This window comes from Cygnus atratus, chromosome 3 (assembly GCF_013377495.2).
Source record: "Cygnus atratus isolate AKBS03 ecotype Queensland, Australia chromosome 3, CAtr_DNAZoo_HiC_assembly, whole genome shotgun sequence".
NCBI classification, from domain to species: Eukaryota; Metazoa; Chordata; class Aves; order Anseriformes; family Anatidae; genus Cygnus; species Cygnus atratus.
In genome coordinates, this window is record NC_066364.1 from 114,760,337 (window position 1) to 114,780,710 (window position 20,374).

General features: G+C 39.0%; 1 protein-coding gene across 4 annotated transcripts in view; it reads right to left on the reverse strand.

Moving 5' to 3' along the window:
- Positions 1–485: 485 nt before the first annotated feature.
- Positions 486–20,374, reverse strand: part of PLCB1 (phospholipase C beta 1) — a 390,968-nt gene continuing 371,079 nt past the window's right edge. For 3 of the 4 annotated variants that reach the window (XM_035552918.2, XM_035552920.2, XM_035552921.2), the window contains one exon: positions 486–3,768. In XM_035552918.2, coding sequence (XP_035408811.1) covers positions 3,538–3,768 — 231 coding nt within the window. In that variant the 3' untranslated portion in view covers positions 486–3,537. The remainder of the gene's footprint in view (positions 3,769–20,374) is intronic. The other variant, XM_035552919.2, reaches the window with a different exon arrangement.

The window sequence follows — 20,374 nt, forward strand, 5'->3', positions numbered from 1 at the left end:
TTTCCAATGGTCTCAATGGCCCCTGCAAAGGTACATTTCACAGCACATATATAATTGCATAGATGATTAGTGAAACAGCTGGGGCAATGGAAAGAAGTAAGGCTGCTATAATTTGTTGAAGTAGTTTACAGGTATGTCTGAAAATCATGCAGCTGTTGTCCTATAACAGCCAGTCCTGTAAACCAATAAATACTCTTATCGGTTTGTTAGTTGCCATGCACTTCTTCTGTTTTCCATTTTTTTCAGAACAGCAGCAAATACATGTTTTCCCTGGGAGGGGCAGAGGATGTCCTCACATGTACAATTTCTTGTTCTTATTGTAGTGAGCACAAAAGCCTGCAGGGAAAACTCATTGGCTTCTTGTGCCACTGCCCTTTTTGAGATCAGAGGGCTTGGTGTAAGGCCACTGAGGTCAGGAAGGTCTCCTGAGTCAACTTCCACTATAGAGTCAATGAACAGAGAGAACAACCACTTTGTGTTAAGAAATTTTTATTTGTCCTTTGGATCTGTAATGTAAGCACATAAAATTACAAGTGGAAGAAACATCATGCCACAAAATTGCATAGAATTTTTACAAAAATGTGAATTATGCCTCTGAAACAATCATAGATTGAAGAACCAAAAAATATGTACAAGTTAACTGAAATATTTCATCCTACTTTGAAAGCAAATCATCAAGGACTAATCAATCACAGACACTATTAATACAATGTACAAGAGCAACACTGATTTCAAAAAAAGGCAAGCAATGATGTCCCTTTAGTTATCTTTCAGTGAATGTTTAGTTACTACATGAGCATTAATTAACATAATTATAAACATGTTAAATCTAAAATGTCTGGCCTTCATTAGAATTTTTAAAATTCTGTTTATACTGCCAAAACAAGCTATTTTCAGTAGTGTAAAGATATCTGAAGTGCACGACCTAGTTTAATATAGACAGCTCTATTCTATACAGCAGAAAGTCCACGATACAGCATTTCCACACATTCAACACGGAACAAGGCAAATACATAAAAGGCACAAGACTTGCACATCATAAAGACCCTTTTTCATTATCTTACTCTAATTCAAGTAATATCAATATTAAATGATATCTGTTTCACTGAAATAGTTCGAACAATGCAAGATGTACAGTATTACACACTACCTTACACCTGCAGAAAGTGGCACTGTACAGATATAAAAAAATGTGAGTACAGTAAATGGTCAAATACAAACGTACTGTAAAATGACTACAGCTGATAGTATACTTAATCCAACCAGAAGGTTTTTTTTTTCTTTTTTTAAATATAAATAAAAGGTTAATTGGTATTTCCCCAACTTTCTTCGAAGACTGTGGTGAAGTCCTGGCTCCGCTGAAGTCCATGGGAATGTAGCACTGAAATTCAAAGGAGCTAAGATTTTACCTAAAAGCCTGCACTGTACAATGAATTCTATAATGCAATAGTCTTCAGTTTTATTGTGAAGACTGCTATCAGTTTATTCTTTTAATAATTTAGACAGTATGTCATTTTTACTTTATAAAATGCAGCATTACATCTTGACTCTTCATTTTCCATGAATGATTAAGCTTGATTTCAAAGTGCAAAATAAAGATTTACAGAGGATTCACCTTCTCTAGTATTAAGATGGAAATTAGATTTTTGAATTTTATGCTCATTAATTTCATCATCATCAATCAGAATAGTTTTAATCCAAAATACGATCTTCAAACAATGTGCAATTTTCTTTCTGCTCTAAATTTAAAAAGAAACATCAAAATACTGTTCGTCTATGATTTGAACTTATATATATACACAATTATTTAACTGAAATTTTAAGCTTGATTTGTATTTTATTGCTTAAATTTAAATAAGTTACTTTAAAGTACTAAAATCCTGAGGGAAAGGAGGTAAAGTAACTTAACTGTTATAATGTATTAAAATGCCTTTCTACCTAATTGACTTCTTTCTCTGTTTGCTTTTGAATACAACGTAAGGCCCCAATCTTGCAAATGTGTGTGAACATTATTACCCCAAATAGTTCCACTGAGCCCATTGGTACGCAGTGTTGTTGATGGGAATTTGCAGGATCAAGCCGCTCCATGCAAATCTGTTTTTTGCCGTAATACACTTTTTCGCTACACGGCTGAGGGAAAAGCCTTTAGCATCACGCAGTGGCTTGGGGACAAACACAAATCCATCTGTAATGTTTCATAATTCCTACTTCTGTTAATATCGGATGCCAGAGAATAGCGTTTCTTTACCTTTCCAAATATCCTGACTTTCCTGAAGTCTCTCTGTTGTTTGATATAAATTTCTGAAAATGTGCTGTTACTTCTCTCATGCATATCATACAGTACATTAACTTTGATTGTTCTTACATTAAGAAGTCAGTTAAACGGATTAATATACATTTTTAAATAACAGTGATCAGGTTTTTATATTTTGCTTTTAAATTTCAGACCTTAGTAAAACTGAACCTCTGTCTTAAAAATAATGGAAGATTCTGTTAAATTTCAAATACTGTAGTCCTAAACATTTTATCATCCTATCAAATTCAGTAAGCTTAAAATATGATACTTAAAATCAATACTTTCGTGTCTGCAAAATATATATCAAATTTATATTCTAAAACTACTTTGATTTACAACACTAACACCACAAAAAGAATTTAATGATTCAATGACTATTTTATATCAGTATAACCCAGATGTTAGCTTTCATAAAGACTCTCTATTCACGTATCCCTGAAACTTTTCATTTGGCCAACAGACCATGCTAACTTCAAACAGAAACATGCCATGTGTGTATATAGACAGATGTGTGTGCACATATATATATATATATATACAAACATATATGCACTCACACAGTGTAACAAACACAGACGTACACAGACACTGACAATCTCCAGGCAAATTTCTTCTCTTTGTTTTTCTCTCGTCTCCACAGTTCCAAGAATTTTCAGCAGCAAATATATTTCTTTCCACGTGATAAACATGATATCAAGACAGCAAGCCACCAGTGCTTGCAAAGCTAAAAAGGATTAAATGTTTCAGTGCAAACGTAAAATGATGGTACAGCTGTCGAGGTGCAGTTATAAAGTAGGAAACAAATACAATTAAGTACTGTTATAATATTCTCTAGGATCTGTATTAGTTTGGAGCACTTTGCGCTGGCACTTCAAAAGGAAATCTGCACACATTTGTCTCTGTTCAATACACTGGTCTTCATTAAACATTCTTAACAGTGAACATGGCCAGAAAATTACCCATTGAAAATTGGCCAAAAAAAAAAAAAAAAAAAAGAGAGGATGATTAACATATTAATTTTCCCATTACAACTGCACTAAGCTTTAGCATAATAATAAGATGAAGAATGAGAATGAAGACCTTTGCACAATACTTTATAAAACGTTCCTTTTGGGAAATGTGCACTTGAATGCAGATTCCTCCTGCCTTCTGAAGCACTTCAGTGGCAGCTCACTTTGGGAAAACAGAGCCAGGCAGCTGGGGAGTGGTGCGCCCTGGCGCACTGATTGTTGCTTGGGCAGTTAAAAAGTAGTATCAAACACTTTTTCTGAATTATCTTCTTCCAATTCCTCTTCACTTTGCAGAGGTTTATGATTTGATTTTCCACTGTCAGATGCCAGGGAAGAGGGGGCAGAACTGTGGTCTCCATCTTCACTGATTTTCCCTTTCATGGCTTCCTGTACAAACTCCAGAATTTCCAAAGGCAGTCTTTTGAATTTGTCTTGATATTCCTGATCAAGTTCCACCTGCAACTGCAATAAAACAAACAAGCTGTCTTCAGTTGTATCTGATGTGACTTACCTTAGATACAGCTGGGGAAAGTACCACATTAGGGGCGGGGAGGAAAATTAATAAATCACTTCTGCATGATTCAAAAATATATTCCTTTCTTTTCCATATTAGCACCACAATTATAATATGCCCATTAATAACCATGCAGCTATTGCAAAGCTGAAGGAAAGTGCAGCCCTTTGTGCATAAGGCCGGTTTTGGGTATCGTGCTCGGCTACCCAAATTCTTAAAACAGTCATGGTTTAGCTGTATTGGTGCCCACAGTCCCACTGGCTTTCACAACTCATTCAGGTATGGTAAGGATCATGGATAAGCCTTTGAAAGATCACGGCTTTAATTAAGCTTCAGGTAGCAAATCGCACATTAATCACACCACAAACATTGCTCAGAGAACAATATAGTAACTTGTGCCAAATTTCTTGGGTTGGAGAAACCATTAGGAAAAACTCAGTTGTCAAGGAGAGTCAGAGAGGGAGGGAAAAAAGTTAAATTACATTTTTTAGGGCTAGATCATGGAAAGTTACATTATCTGATTAATGTAGTATGTGTCTTGGACATTACTAGGGAAAAAGTGTCATATCATCAACAGGATGCAAAAGGCATGCAGAAAGAAATCTGGCTATCAGCCTTCAGGAAGCTGTGGGCCCTTTCCCAGTATTTACTCGATTAGCCTTTGTTTTTAGTGCCCATATAAGGATCTGCATGATCCGTTCTTTAAAAAAACGTTAATGCGTATGGAAGTTTCAACTGAAGACAAAGCCAATTTTTTCATTATGACCAATCTGAACATGGCAGGAAGCAAAAGGGGTGAGTTCCAAAGCCAAATACTGCTAGCGCTCTGTCCGTCCATTCATCCACCCATCCACCCACCTTAAAAAGAGGGAGTCAGATTCTGCTAACTGTAGCTGCAGCAGTTTTGCAATAGTTTCTTAGACAATTGTATTTTGAGCTGTATTTTTTCAGGAATGTATAAAGATGCTGTGAATTCTGATTCTTCAGCTCTATGCTTAAGTCTAGTCAATCTAGTTTCAAGTATTCACCCCACTGTGATGGATCTCACCAGGTAATACAAACTTTTACTCAAACATTAGGACCTACACACACTACTCTTACCATCCATCTCCTGTCCACAGCATGTGACTTTACCACTACACCTCCCTCTGAGCCCTTCCAATGCCACTCCCTGTGCTTCTGTCCTGGTTTTCATCCTGCATCTCTGACTTTTTTTTTGGTGAGGCCTCTTCTTTCTCCTTTCTCCTGATGTGCAGATCAATGTCCTTAGCCCACCTGGTCTAGATCTACATTAGACAAATTTTGCAGCTTTTCTTCCTCAGTATCCATGATCTAGCCTTTTCCTTTCGTTTTTTCTTCTAAAGCTCATTCCCTGCCTTGTTTTTGGCAATCTTCCTGCTGTTCCAGCATCCATTTCCCACCTTGGCATCACATTGCTGATAAACACCAACAAGTCTGGGGCATAAATGGTTGCATTAAATACACCATGCCGCTAAAATAAACGTTTGTGTCAACAGTTATTCAATCACTGCCATAGTACCCTTCTTTCACATGGTACTCTTCTTTTAAACTCTTATTTTTTGGCTTTATGTCTAGATATTTTGAAGGGATATTCCTTTTGTCTCTGTTATGATAACTTTTCCAACAGTAATGTGTTATCAGAGAGAGAGAAACCATGCTGTAAGCATGGTTGGCAGGAAAAAACCCACAAACTATGCTGATTGTCCCTCATTGCCCACCGCAATCCATGGGAACACAGTGTCCAACCCCCCCCCCCGCCAGGCATCACCTAGCTGAAGCTCCTCTAGGGACAGGCAGCCCTGCACACTATTTTTTTTTTTTTTAATCTAAGAGTGAAGGGAAAGGCTCTAGAGCACTGGAAGACAAGGCTTTATGTAAGGACATTAAATTCTTTACACAGGAACATCTGAGCCAGAGGTGGGGATGAAGGGCTGCTCTACCCCCCACCTCATTGTTGTATGTGGAGGAACTGAACTTGTACATTTTGGACACTTCTGGTATAGAAAGACGCATGTAAAATCAAAAGTCAAAGAAAATCTCCTGGCTCTCAACTTCCTTCAGAACCTTGATTTGCTTAATTAGGTTCAAGAGCAATAGAAATAACTGAGATCCCTCAGAAACAGAACCTTTTCTGAGCCCAGTGCAACCATAAGCATGTTGTTATAAAGCAGTTGAGCCTAATATTCACCTCCTAAGTGCCTCCAGCGGATAATCCCCCCTAAGTCAAGTATTTAATAGAAATGACATGAATCTGGAGCTACCTCTCTCTCTTCAGTGTCTCCAGAGACAGTCTATATAGATATCTAATCATGAAAAGGTTGAAGTTAGTTGAGAAGGAGCAGACAGTAGACAAAGAGGGTTGATTAAAACTGTAACAGTGTGTAAAAATTAGGGTTTTTTTTGATTTTAAAGGCATCATCAGTCTTTCCCCCTGCTCAGCTTCAAACAAGCACCTCAGAGCCCATTCCCTGACTCCCAAGCTATCACACAGGACTCAGCTGCAAAGAAGAGCACAACGGGTGAGGCTGGGCACACCACAGCCATCCCACTGCCAGACCCAACAGCTCACTGAGGTCCTTTTCAGTGAGCCCGGGGGTTGCAAACCTGCATCACTCACAATGCTTTAGCCATGTGTTTTGCCTTAAACCACCAGCCCCTAACAACACTGGCAAACAGCTGTGGGTCAGGGTTAAAGAAACAAGTTGCTTGCTTAAAACCTGACTCGAAAAACCTAGCTGTTTTTTAAGTCTCAGTGTCCTTTTATCAGACAACGATAATGATATTTTGTGGCCCTACAGGCAGATGACTGTTCATGCACGAATGGGAGGTTGTCCTCCCATTAGTAGCAGTAGTCTTGTACATCTTTTATTCGTCTTTCTGACTCTGTGACAAAGTGCCACGCCAGGTACCATTATGAAACACCAGCTGAAACGGGCTGGTGTTGCCTAGAAGTACATGTAGCCTTTTGCTGCTGGCCACCCAGCTGCTTAAAGTATCCCTGTAATCCTGTCCTGCTGCACACTGAAGACTCTTGGACCGATAACGCACAAACTGAATAAGTGGCAAAGGACAGGTGGGCGTGTGGGTGTGTATATAAAAAGCTCTCTGCACAACCAGCACCCCACCAGCCTCTGGTCCAGTGTGCTCTTACTGTTCAGTTTGCTGTCCACTTGGGTTGCTTCCCATTGCAAGTCCACCTATCTGCATTTCTCTGCTCTGTAGCTACTAAGCAAGGTGACGAACAACTGCTTTTAGGATTTTAGTGCCTGACAAGGAGGGGAAAATGAGACTAATGATTAGATGGGCAGATCATTATCTAGACCACTATTCCATTAACACATAACAACCTTCTTCCTTCTGTTAGCTCACTACTTGCCCTCTTACTGATCCTCTGGCCTCTCTTTAAACCCCAACAAAAAAACCTGTACTGATCAATGTAACCTGTGATCAATCTTGTGGAGGTTGGAAACATTATTTCTTGTTCAGGTAAATCACATTCCCATGTATTTCATTTACAGGCAATTACCTAATACTTTAAAATTTGGAGCTGTCATTACATGCTTGCAGTGGAGTCCTTGGGGATATGAGATGAATACATTACACTCTTGAAGGCTGTGGCCATAAGCTTTAACTCTTGCATGTACATTTCTATCCACCTACCCTTTTTTTTCTTACCAAATGGTGCTAGTTAAAAAAGAAAAAACAATCAGTTGATGCTTACACCAGCTTTACAAAATGGTTATGTATCAGTTTTGTTACCCCCAAATTACAGATGAAAACAGAGAGATTAAACTTAGGCAGGGATAAAGCTCATGATATGCCATCCTCAGCTGCATCTGGTTAGAAAGGGGCTCTTCTCCACTCTATATGACTGTTTACCAAACTCCATCAAAACCCATCATGACAGGCCTGAAACTGTCTTGTGGACAACGGGGACACCAAGTTGTCCTTCATGGAACTTGTATAGTTTGTGATTATATGCACCACTGCTCCAGATCACAGTAGGTATGCTGAGGCTTTGATTACAACTGTCCTGCCTCTGTTACCTGTACCCCACAAGGGTTCCTTCAGGCAGCCCGTGCCAGAGGGTCCCTTTTGACTTTAGCCAGGCGTTGGGCAGCATGGGTGGCCGATGGGCCTGGGCTCATGCGCCTCTGTGCCCCGGAATAACAAAATCTGCAGCCTTTGAACCTCAGCTCCAACCAACGCAGCAGCTAGCCACATGGACGGCAAATGTGCAGGGCTTTACATGACTAAGCCTGTGCTTCAGCGAGCAGAGCTCCTGGCGGCCAGCCAGCTGCCCAGCTGATCGGCTCACATTCCCTTTCATTTCAAAGGGCTCTTTGGCATCCTTGGCTACAACTGCTTTCCAAAAAGGGTCATCATTCAGAGAAAGGCCTCAGCAACACTTCCTTGGAATGTGGGAGGTGAAAGTGAATATGGCCATACAGCTTAAAGCAAGGAAAATGCACTCAGGGAAGGAAACAGATGGTATTATGAAAGCTCTTTATAGCACTTATACCTAGCTATTATTATTAAGCATACCAAAATAACAGCATTAAAATAGTGACCATAGGATTAAAAACAGTAACTTTGATCAATAAAGAATTACAGAAGCAGAAATTGTGGTTTCAGAGTATCCCAATCAATCCCCTCTAGACTTCTGAATACTTGCAACGTGATCTAATGAACTTCTGTTTCTACCAAGAACAAAAATAAAATGATCACATGAAAAATGCAACGTGCTGCCAACACAAGTCACCAGGAGTGCTGAAGTTCACGTAGAGTGTTTTGGTTAAAAGAACTTGGAAAATTAGAAAATAAATATATTGAACCCCTTAATCTTTAATTACTCTACATTTAGGGTACTTGATACTATCTCGCCATTAATTTTAAGCTTAGAATACTGAGCTCCTCTTTTCTCACTACCTGAAATAGATCTCATCCCTCATCCCCTGTAGAAAAGCAAACAAGCTGGGATAATTAGGTATAAGAATCTAATTACAAGCTACCAAGAAGTTTCAGGTGTGGAGGAAAGTTAAGAAAACCTTTGCGGTAGCTCAACCCATGGGAAGCAGTTATCTGCACAAGCACAAATATTTCTGGTTTTGGGCAACTGGATCTAGGATTGCAGCTGGCAGGAGCAAAGACTTTACTGTGTGCAGTAAATAAAACCAGTGGACTAAAATTTGACCCCAGCTGTCTCCAGTGAGTATGTGTGTGGTCATGGAGACCCAAAGAGTTCCCAATCTTGTTGTAATTGGAGCATCTATACAAGAATCACACACAACAAATTTGGGAATGCATCTGTGGGCTGATGCAGTTGCCAGGGTCATGTGAAAGTCTATTACATCTTCCCCACAGCCAGCCTCAATGGCTTGAAGACAACAGACTGACACGCAGCTGGCTGACAGGCAGCACCACTTCCATCCGACCTCCGACCTCTACCTTGGCAGCCTAAGGGAAATTGTGGGGGAAACCATGTCCAACCTCTCACCCTCCTGTCACAGCAGGAAGTTTGAATACTTTGAAGTTGTTAACATGAGTATTGCTGCTCCTTCCCATTGCACCTCAAAAGGGGCATTTCGGAAGTTAGTAAATGCAGTGATTTCCAGACTATTTTCCCTTCTCTTCCTTCCCCGTACAGCTTGGTAGATTGCATGCTTGGTCTGTGCAGCAGAGTGACCACATAGTATCATTCCCCTGATGTAAGATCCCATCCCTGAGGCAGTTATCTAACGTAAAACCAACCGACTATCACACAAGGACTGAGATTCATCCAGGTCACACATTTTTAAAAAATATATTTTCAACTCAAAATAATGAAAAGGTCACTACCTGAAAAGCACCTAAAGAACTAATCTTAAAAATGTTTTGAGAAAGTTATGTCTAAAATACAACTGGTTAAACATTTTGGTGGAAAAAAATAATCCACCAAATGTGATTTTGTTAATCAAAAACATTCATGAAGGCCATATTTGTTTTGATGAAGTTCTTCCAATGAAAAATATTTAGTATGACTCAAAATAAACTTTTCTTAGTCTCAGATTTTCCATACTGCTTGCAATTTTTTCTGTAAGGCCAATTTTCTGAGTTTTGTGCTCCTTTTAGCCTTTCTTTTTAATCTACATTATTTTGCATTATTCATAAATATTTTCTTACCCTGATCATGCTCTTTCTAGCTGTGAGTGATGAAGGAATTATGAATGAAAAATAATCAACATTACCTGGCTTAACAATCAAGATAAAATGCACGCTGAGGACTAAACAGTTCAGTATCTCCAGCAATGTCTGACTTTCCCAGAAGAAACCCTTTATTCTCAAGCTTTTGAAAAGATTTTAATGATTTTTGAATTCTAAATCCAAACGTGAAAAAATCGTAATTAGCATTATTTCCCCTTGAGGTTGAGAGTATCAAATGTCAAAACAAATGACTTTTTTGGTACATGGTTACTATATTTGTTTACCAGTTGCACTTTGATACTGATTTGTATCTCTAATTTCTGTGGCACTACCAACATGCAGTATAAGATTTAGTGGCACAGAAATACTACCCGTTCTTTTTTTTTTTTTTTGATGATAATCTCAACTGCATTAATTTCTTCTATGCAATTTCATCAGGATGCATTCTGACAAGAATTAATAACCAGTCTCTACATGATTCGTTGCAAAAGGGTGACTGCAACCTCTACAGGACATTTCTGTTTAGCATAGCTCCCATTTTCCTTTTCACATATCATTGGAACTAACTATTTATTTTGTTAACACCGGTGACACTGATGTCTTCACTGGTCAGTGAAAGCATACTGCAACAGAAATACTGGTCTGAGATTGCAGGCCCTTTCTCACTCCTCCCCTGTTTCTCTAAATCTGCTAAAGCTCCAAATATTGTTTTTTCTTCCTGCAAATGTTTGACCCATATGCCTAAAGATAATTTTGAATAGAGGATTTGGGCTTTTAAGACTGCATCAGACAACAAATATGCATAATGTCAGTGACCTCAGTTTAGCTTCCAAAAGAGCACATACAGGACTCCTGGATTAAGGGTACAGAGAACAAGCAAGCTGCTGTTCTGCAGCTTTTCATTTTCCGAGCTTACTTAATTAGAAAGCCATTCTGGAGAGATACAGCATTAAAAGACATATGAGTAGCAAGAATTGTTAAAAGCAGATGGAGGCTCAATAAGAGGGAGAGTGAAATTGAGGAACAGAGCTCAGGGATCAAGTGATTTATAGGCAGCAATTTTTGTTTAATTGGAAACAGGAGGACTTTCTTATTAAGAACCATGTTACTCCTTCCACTAAGCAGATTTCTGCTGGGAAGACAAAGGAGTAACCACTGCTTACTTGTCCTGGTGCCTCTTGCAGCCTTGGTCCCTCTGTGGGGCTCAGCATGCCATGGGGTCTGCAGAAAGCGGTGACTCGAGGTGAGGCTGATGGGTTTGGGAAGACCCAGGACTCCTCTACAGGCATTTCCCCAAAGTGATATACCTGCATCTGCCATGTAGAAGAATGGCCCAAAGAAAGCAGCTGGGAAATGCAGTTTCTTGGAAAGCCAGAGCTGGGGATGCAGAGTTAACATCGCTACATGTGCAGAGCTCATTAGAGGGCAACGGAGAGTTGAAGGAAAGTATTTTCTCTTTCTCCCAGCAACTGTAAGCAAGTGCTTAAAGGAACATACCACTGTGTTAACGTTTGGGCTTAACTCAAGGACGATATAGCTAAATGTGAAAGAAAGCTGTTAGGTAGCTGAGGCCTTATCTCAAAAGATGCTGGTGCATGGTATCGTTAAAGAAAACCTAAAGGCACTCTGTAACAGAGACAGCATGGATACACGCATTGCACTAGGTAAATGACAGCTGGTGTGGTCTTTACACGGAGTGGAAAGCTCCCATTAATGATTCCTGTCCTCAGACGAGGACATCTCAGTTTTGCTGCACTCCCACCACTGCCTTTACAAATAATGGTTACTTTTCAGACCACGACAGATATAAGTGACACCAACTTCAGGACTTTCTGTCCATTAGCCCCACCTTGAACCCTTTTTCTTCCACATAAAACTTCCTAATCCTTCATACAAGGTCTAAGACACCAAGCTAATCTTATCCTGCATGGTCTTAGTGCTACTCCTGACTGAGATCATGGGCCCTTGCTCAGGGTAGCTGTATTTTCAACTGACCCACCCCTGGTTTCTCATGTCAACAGGTTTCACCGTACAGATACTCTACTTTAGAAATTGCCCCAACACACGCTTGAAAAAATCAATATAACACCTGAAGCCCTTTATAAGCCAAGGAATCTAGAAACTGTATATTGTGCTATCTTCCCTTCTTCATATGCTCCCTATTTGACATCCCCTGACTGCTATCTTCCATGTTTCAGCTTCCTGTCTCTTCTTATTAAAGCAAAGGTGATTTGCTGCACTTTCCCCAATGTACAACAAGTCCCCATATAAATGAGTCCTTTAATATCTGCTGTCTCAAGGCATTAGACTGTAACCTTAGGGCCTTCATCAATCTGCGTCTCCACCTTTATTAACTGCAACTTCAATTAAACCAATGGGACTGCAAAGAAACCTGGGACCTAGGCTCCTAGGTTTTAACACTCTCATAAAGAAACTCATATCTTCTTTCTGTATAGTAAAGCAACATCTGTTCCAAGAGCTAATTAAAAAGTAAATGTTTGTGATGAGATGTCTATTGGTGCCCAGATTATGTATGTATTATATACACACATGCCTGCACTGTACTGCTGATGAAAACTTTTGAGTTAGAGAAGTTCCTTGCAGCAAAAGCCTAAAATGGTGACTTTTTCCTACTGGCAGTTATATTATTGTTAGTAATTTCAGATCTCTTGCATTTTCTTTAAAGAGAGAGCTTGTACTGAATTCTGTGGGAGGATTTTCTTCACAGTAACTTTGTTTCCTATTTCTTCATCAGGGCAGCAATTTATTCTCATGCAAAGTCATCCTCTGTGCCTTGTAAGCTGTATATTTGGAATCGTTCTTCTTTTTGATGAGTATTTTGTGTAATTGTTTCTTTTTGTGGATAAAATGCTTTCTTAAGCTGTCAAGTGTTTTTTGTTGTTGTTATTGACTGTATAAATATGTGACCTATGCATCTCATGATGCTTATCAATAAATATAAACAATTTGAAAATAATTTGAGCTGGTATGAATGGGAAAAAATCCCTTCTTCATGAATATGTATAATATTTTCGGGCTAGATTCTGCTCTTTTTCATTATCACCAGAGAAAGTTAACTTCACTGTAACCAGAAGAGAATCTGCTCTGTTTCAATGCAATAAATCCAGAGAAATTCCACTGAAGTCTCATCTATCAACAGATACTGCCCTTAGTTTATTGGGATGGATCCAGGATGAATAACTTTAGTGACATAGCTCAAATGGAGCTTCTTAATTGGTCCTTTCTTAAAAAATACTGTCCATATTTTGGGTACTGTCTTCAAAACAAGCAAGAAAAACATCAGTGCATCCATTACCTTCTGATGGTGATTTTTTCATTTCCATGTTGCACCCTGTAAACAGGCAGCTGACTGTCCAATAGCACAAGCCTTGAAAGAGTAGCAGTATTGCAACTCTCAGCTCAAGAGGCCATAACAGTCCCTTGGAAACTCCTTTTAAATGACATCTGGAGGTTATAACAGCAACAATATAGTCCAGAAATACTTCAAATCCCGGGTGGACCAGAGGACACGAGGCTCTCAGAGCCGTGCAGCACCAGAGCAGCTGAGTAGGGTGTCTCCTGGGGGTCCTGGAATCCATGGGGCCACTTATATAATGTGTTTTGCCTAAAAGTGGTGCTGTTCTGCAGAGTGCAAGGTTCTGGCTATTTTTGAAAGAGGAGAGAGACAAGACAAGAAAGCTTCAGGTGCTTAAGGCCTCCTGTGCAAGGGCTCAGGAGCTGATGAAGTACAGACCTGTAAAAACAGTGGTGAAACCCACACCACATCTTTTGGATCCTTGCCTAAACTGAACTCTGAATACAGTTTAACAAAGTGCTTTTCAGTCTCTCATATCCACCTTGCTAACGGATAATTATAGTGTAGCCTGTGTCTGACTCTTGGCAGGACATCTCTAGCAATCCCATCAGTATTGCAGAAAATTCCCTCTGAGCAGAGAGAGTGCTTCTCAAACATAACAATGAAATGAAAAGGAAATAAATAATTTATTTCTCTGTCTCTCTCTAGAGGCATCCCTGTGCTACTCAATGGAAAAGGAAGAGAGGCATCCTATGATTAAGTCTGGCACCCCCTTTTGCTGTGATAGTCTGCTCTGCCCTCCTACTCAGCCCAAGGTCTCAAGCCTGTTTAGAGTAGTAAAAGCTCTGAACACACACTGAGGTCTATGCATCTTGAGATAGCATGCTTCTTAAGCTATATGCCCAGTATAATTTCCATGTCATTGATTATTGTCAGGGAACTGCAAGGAGTTTTAGAAGCAAGCCGGCATTAGTTCAAAAATAATCATGCTGATAAAGCCTTGTAACTCGCACTGACTATACCTCTTCATATTAGAAAGTCTCTGCAGGATGGAACCTCACTGAAAAGTGTGCTTGGAAAATTACTGAGCAGTCAGTCCTTCTGTTAATATCCTGTTAAAATGAATGTTTTTAGACTAGAAAGCAAGCACTCTCTGAATAAAGATCAAAGCCTCAGAAGTTTCTTCCAAAATCTTTTCAAGTAGTTGCAGCTCTGTAATCCTTTGTAACAATGAAGGCTATTCCAAAATATTTCCAGCTCACTAGCAATGTGAATCTAGCTTCCTCTTTACTATTAGTAGAGACACACATCTCCCCAAACGATGAGCCAATTTAGCAACCAACCTATTATTCTCTAACATAACCTAATGAAAAAAATCTATTTAGGATCTAACTCAGAGGTATCAGACACACACAAATGTATGCAGTCAAATGTGCATATGGTAGTAACATTAGGCAAACACTGGCAAATATTTCTACTATTTATTGCAATGTCTCAATTCAAGCAATGTTCTTCACTTCCTTTGGAATTAGGCAGTGGGGCAACTGCCACGCTGCCAAATAAATCCAGATATCATTTCTGATCATTAGCCCTACCTCTGACCGCTGTTTGTCTTTCTTCAAAGAAGGTTGTGGAAAGACAAGAAAAATGAAACATTACAAACTAAGACTTTCTTTTGAGAGAGTAGTGTGCAACTTTTGTTTCAGCGAAGTAGCCTGTTCTGCTCTAACACCCACATATCCCTGAACATACCAATAAAAGGAAAACTTCATTTGACATGCAAAGGACTTTTTAAAAAGAAAATTACCTGTATCACACTTTGCCCACTTTGCCATTTCAGAAGTTTGACAGTGTATATTATCTTTCCCAGAAGACAATTAGAGGTTAAGTGGATGAATGACTGGATGATAAGCATATTCTTTTCTAGCTATCTATGTCTTAACCTGTTCGGTAAATATTTTTTAAAATAAATTAGAATTAGCTAATTTTGAAAATTAAGATACAGTCTCTCAAATCATTTAGGTGCTCTAAAAGCTTTCAACTTTTAAGCTATTGTGCTAAAATTGGAAATTTAAATATGCTTTCTGCTACCCAGAGCTTGAGGCAGGTGTTGATCAAATGATTAATAAATGTAAATACTTGTAATTTCATGAAAGCAACATCTTCAAGACCAAACACGAAATTTCTTAGGTGCTTGAAGAGCAACCCAAGAGAGATAGCTCAGCTATTCATGTCTTGGTTGGAGACCGCTTTGGGAAGGCAATAAAACAGAAGTACACAAGCACATTTTCATCTCACAGCTGAGTTTTATATTGACTGCTACTCTGCTTCACAGGTGGGGTTAGGTGACTTTTTATTTTTATTCATTTTTCACAGTTTATTTGTCAAAAAAAAAAGTTTTGGCAGGATAATCTATACATTTTTGAACTGCTGTCCATGATTTTAGCCATCGCAGAATGAATTACTGTAATGCTCTCATTTTTTTTGTTAGTAAAAACATTAGAAAAAATCAACGTGTTTACTTCTTGAAGGCAAATGTTCAAAACCACTCAACTTTGGCATTACTATGTGCCTAGCAAAAGTTTAACAGTGGACACACAGCTACTGTCCTTCACTTCCCATCTTGCAGGAATAATGGTTTAGTACTTTGGCCTTTCTACTTCCAAGAGGGCAGTGTAAGGGAAGTTGAGACTGAGCTTAACAATGACAAAAAGTTGGAACTCGATTTAAATTCATTATATAATTGATATTAAACTAAGTTGTACCATTGCTGTTAAGAATGCAAAGTCTGATGTTGGTAATGGCTGCTCTATGTCCATATACTACTGCTATCTTCATTTCTCTCTACTTCCATCTTTTTTTCATCCATATACCCACCACTTCTCATTGTTTCATGCTATATTGCACAGCACGCTATTTTACTTTTTTTTTTTTTTTTGACTTGGGGTGCAAAATTAGTATGGAATTCTTATTGTACCTCTTAAAACTTTACAGCTCAATGTAAGAGCCGCGTAGCCCAGAGGTTCAACCTCATTAAAAATAGCCTGAAGGCTTTTACTTTCTGATACTACAATGAACTTAAAAGGAAAAATACCTCTTCTTGTCTGTACTGCTATTACTGGATTAAGGAGTACTATGCAAAGGGAGGTTAATGGAGCTATCCTCATGATTAAGTTCAAGGGATTAATGTTTCAGTTCAGTTGTTTTTTATTTAAACATTTTTTTCAAAGGTCATATTAACACTAACTATCACAAACTCAGGCAACTCTCTAATTACCCATCAAGTTTAAATGAGCCATGCAGAAAACTTTATTTCAATGTTTAGCAAGCATCCCGCAATGCAAAAACTGACATATAAGGTAACTCATAATGCTAGATAAACAACAAAAAGCTTGTCCCAGTGCTGCACGGAGTAGGTTGGCTTCATTCCTGTTAAGAGGCAAAGCCAAAGTTCATTTATGTTTACAAGAAGACAGTGATTGACTTTGATGGGTTTTGGATTTACAGTACCAGCAACAGTTTAAATACAGGCAAAAACTAACCAGGTCAAATGAAAGAAGCATCAGCACTAAATAGCACAAAGTGCACACTCTTTCCCAAACAGAGATCCAAAGTTAATCAGGATTTTCAACTATCTTGACTAAGCAACTGAAGGTAGCTGCAAAGCACGAAAGAGTTTAGGAAATAGGGCCAGGCTGCTGCTTAAAATCCAGGCCTGTTTCAACAGACAGGTAGAGACAACAAATTCCTGTGGAAAAGGTCAGATGCCATTCTCATGTCCAGACCCACCAATCTTTTTCTCTCTGCATGCAACCTGATGTGGGTTTCTGTCAAGCACCTAAGCTCCATGAAGAAGGGAAGCCTCTGAAGGTGTTTTTGCCGCTCTTTTAGTTAGTATGGGTGAACAACTACCGCCCTTACCGTGCTGCAGCCAAACCAGCCAGCAGAGATCCCCAGGTCAGCTGTTCCCAAGTGTGGTGGAGTATGTTCAATGGGCTATGCTGATAGAAAACATGCAAATCATAAACACAGAGGAGCACTTGCATGTTGAAGTCTGCTCTATGGTATATTTTTCACCTTGCAGTGCAGTTGGACATCTTAAAGTCCTCTTGAACAGGTTGGTCAATGATACTGCCACCAGCACACTTTGTTTTTGCAGTCAGACCTCTTGCCAAGGAAGAGGAATATATTCCCTAGAAGGTATAGCCAGCAGGTACAGGAAAATAAGGAATGCCACAACTTACTAACACTGGACAGTGATACCTTCATACTGGTAACAGCTTGCTGTATTCAAGAGAATGGGCTGAAGAGGGAGAGTCCATGCTTAATTAGAGAAAACATTTCCTTTAGAACACAGTGTGAAGCTGCAGGTTTGAGAAGGACGCAAAGTACCTTTTGTCCGTGGTGTCCTATCCTGTATAGAAAGATTCAGGCACAGCCAGTCAAGAACAGCATGATGGGCCCAATGAGAAAGAGCAGCCCCCAGAAAGGTGGATGAGTACCAGCACCACGAGGAATCGGTTCCTTCAGTACCTTCCTTTCCCACAGGTCTCAGTGTGCAGAGACCACACCGGGGCCTCCTCCCGCTCTCAAGCCTATTACAGGAAGAGTGAGCTTTTCTATTGACATCAGTGTGTGCTGGATTTGGTCCCTGGCCTCTCTCCTTCTGAACTTAATATAGTTCATCCAAGTTTAGTTCACCAGAGGGTCAAGCTTGAACTGAGATGAATCCCATGGAACTTCACAAAGTCCTTTGCTTTTTTTTTTCCACTGAGATGCCACCAAAATGTATAACATGACCTTCTTAGAGCTCTGATTTGTTTTTAATCTGATTTCATTTGTGTGTATCACTGTTGGTAGCCTCTATCTTGTAAAAGTTTTGTACTCTGCAAAACCTTATTTAAGAAAAAGAATTGGCAGTATAACCAAACCACTTTCCATTAAAAGAACTTATCTTCTTAATGCTCTATCTGTATTTTATTATTACTGCGGTACTTGACATCTTCCAAAGGCATTAAGAAGTTCTTGAGAGGTCTTATAACTTTACAATGTATTCTGTCATGCCAGTTCTGATCACAGTCTAGTTGAAGATAAGTTTAATGAACACTAGAAAAATACACGTCTCGCATGGAAAGTGATTCAGTTATTTGAGAAAGCAACAGTATACTTTGAAAACACTTGTTGCTTGGGTTAAAGCTCTATTTAAAACATGTGTAAAGTACACATTTTACTGAGGATAACGGAGACTGATTTTGAATTTGGGGAGTATTCCAAATGATGGTAGGCAAGTATCAGAAATAACTAAGATTGTTTACTTGCAAAAAAATCTTTTAGAACAATGACTTATAATCTTTTCTGCATCTAATGCAAATGGATTTAGAACTATAGAACTACAGACAAGCATTAGATTTAGTAATGGTGAGTGGATAAGCAAGTCAACTGCTACTCTATATAACAGTAATAAGATTATTCTGAGTTACAGGAGTTATTCCTAAGGAAAAAAAAATTAACACATGTTATTTAAACTTTCTTACATGTCAATTAGTTTGAAAATAATAAGTCTTTAGGCTATCCATTAATTGCAGCACTGTAGACACAATCTGTATTTAAAATTATGCAGTGAAAATTAAGCCAAAGCACCAAGCAGTCTTGGCTAACAAAAAAGATTTCCTCAGCCCTTTGGATAAAGAAGGAGAGATAATGGGGGCACTGAATTCACAAGAGAACTCTTTCTCAGTTTACTATTCTCTGCTTGTCACATGTTAACACAGACTACTGAAGCCACAAGCTGTTATCCACGTGTTTAATCTGCAGTGTTGCATTTTCAGTGCATTCATTTTCTGATCATACGGTATGACTGTTTTCAGACAAAAAAGAAAAGAACTCCAGTGATTAATGCAAAGGAAGGACAGCAACGTATATAACCTGAAGAACAGCTGATTAAGAAGATTCTGCCACAGGATCATTTACAAGTGCAAGGTAAATGTAGATGGAAATTTTAAGTAGTTTAGCTACTCTTTTTTAGAAGACAGAGGGAGGCTGGTTGCAGAAGAACATCTATACATCAGGAGAAGTCACCAGTTTTAGTTTCTACTTGCTGTTATGGCTCTAGGCTCTCAAATAAGGCTTCAAAGCACTCTTTTACGTCTTACTGTCTTTACAGAATAGATCTTATTAAAACAGAAGTTCCCTTGTCTGGACATATTTTGCTGCAATGATGTGCTGAAACTACAACTTGGCATTTGTACCATTATAGCTGGTTCACGCTGGCATTTGTCAGAGGTACACAGCATGGACTGCCACATCAGTCATAGCTACTGACTGCAGCCGCTATCCTCAGTGGCAGCAGTGATGGGAAGTAGAATTATTTTTAAAAGTGCAGCTATTAATTGATAGGTATTTTTTCCTGAGTCTTGTATGCCTGCAGCATCCATGAGGAGTCAGAGAACATTCAGCTGAATGGTGTCTTCCTGCCACAGAAATTAGGAACAAGCAGCTGAAGTTTTCTCTGTTGGAAAGAATGTCAGATGGAGGTAATCAGAACGTATACCTGAGAATGATGCTTCTTTAAAGTCAGACAAACCGAAACAAACAGGTTGCTATCTTAAGTCTTCTCTGTGTGCTACACCAACAGCTACTAAGCTGTTACACCTTACTGTCTCTGGTATATTGCACTTAATTATACTATTACTTGATAAGAAAAGGCAGAGCATCGGGCAGTTACCTTTCTGTGTGTAATACAGCTCTTTATCCTCAGACAGTAGTGATTTATATTTCTGTGCCTGGAAAATGATAAACTCTTTGACATGCAGCCTAGCCACTGTGAGATTTCCTACTGTCAGTATCCTGACATGTAAGTTGGTTAAAAAACACTCTAAGATGTTCTCTGCTATATGCATGTTTATTTTAAAAGTGCTCCTCTAAATGCTCATTAAATTGTTATAGGAGGGAAGTCAAGGTGAATACCGAGTCTATCCTCTTATGGCACATCTGTATGTTTGTGGATGCATATACTCACAAAAATATGGGAAAAA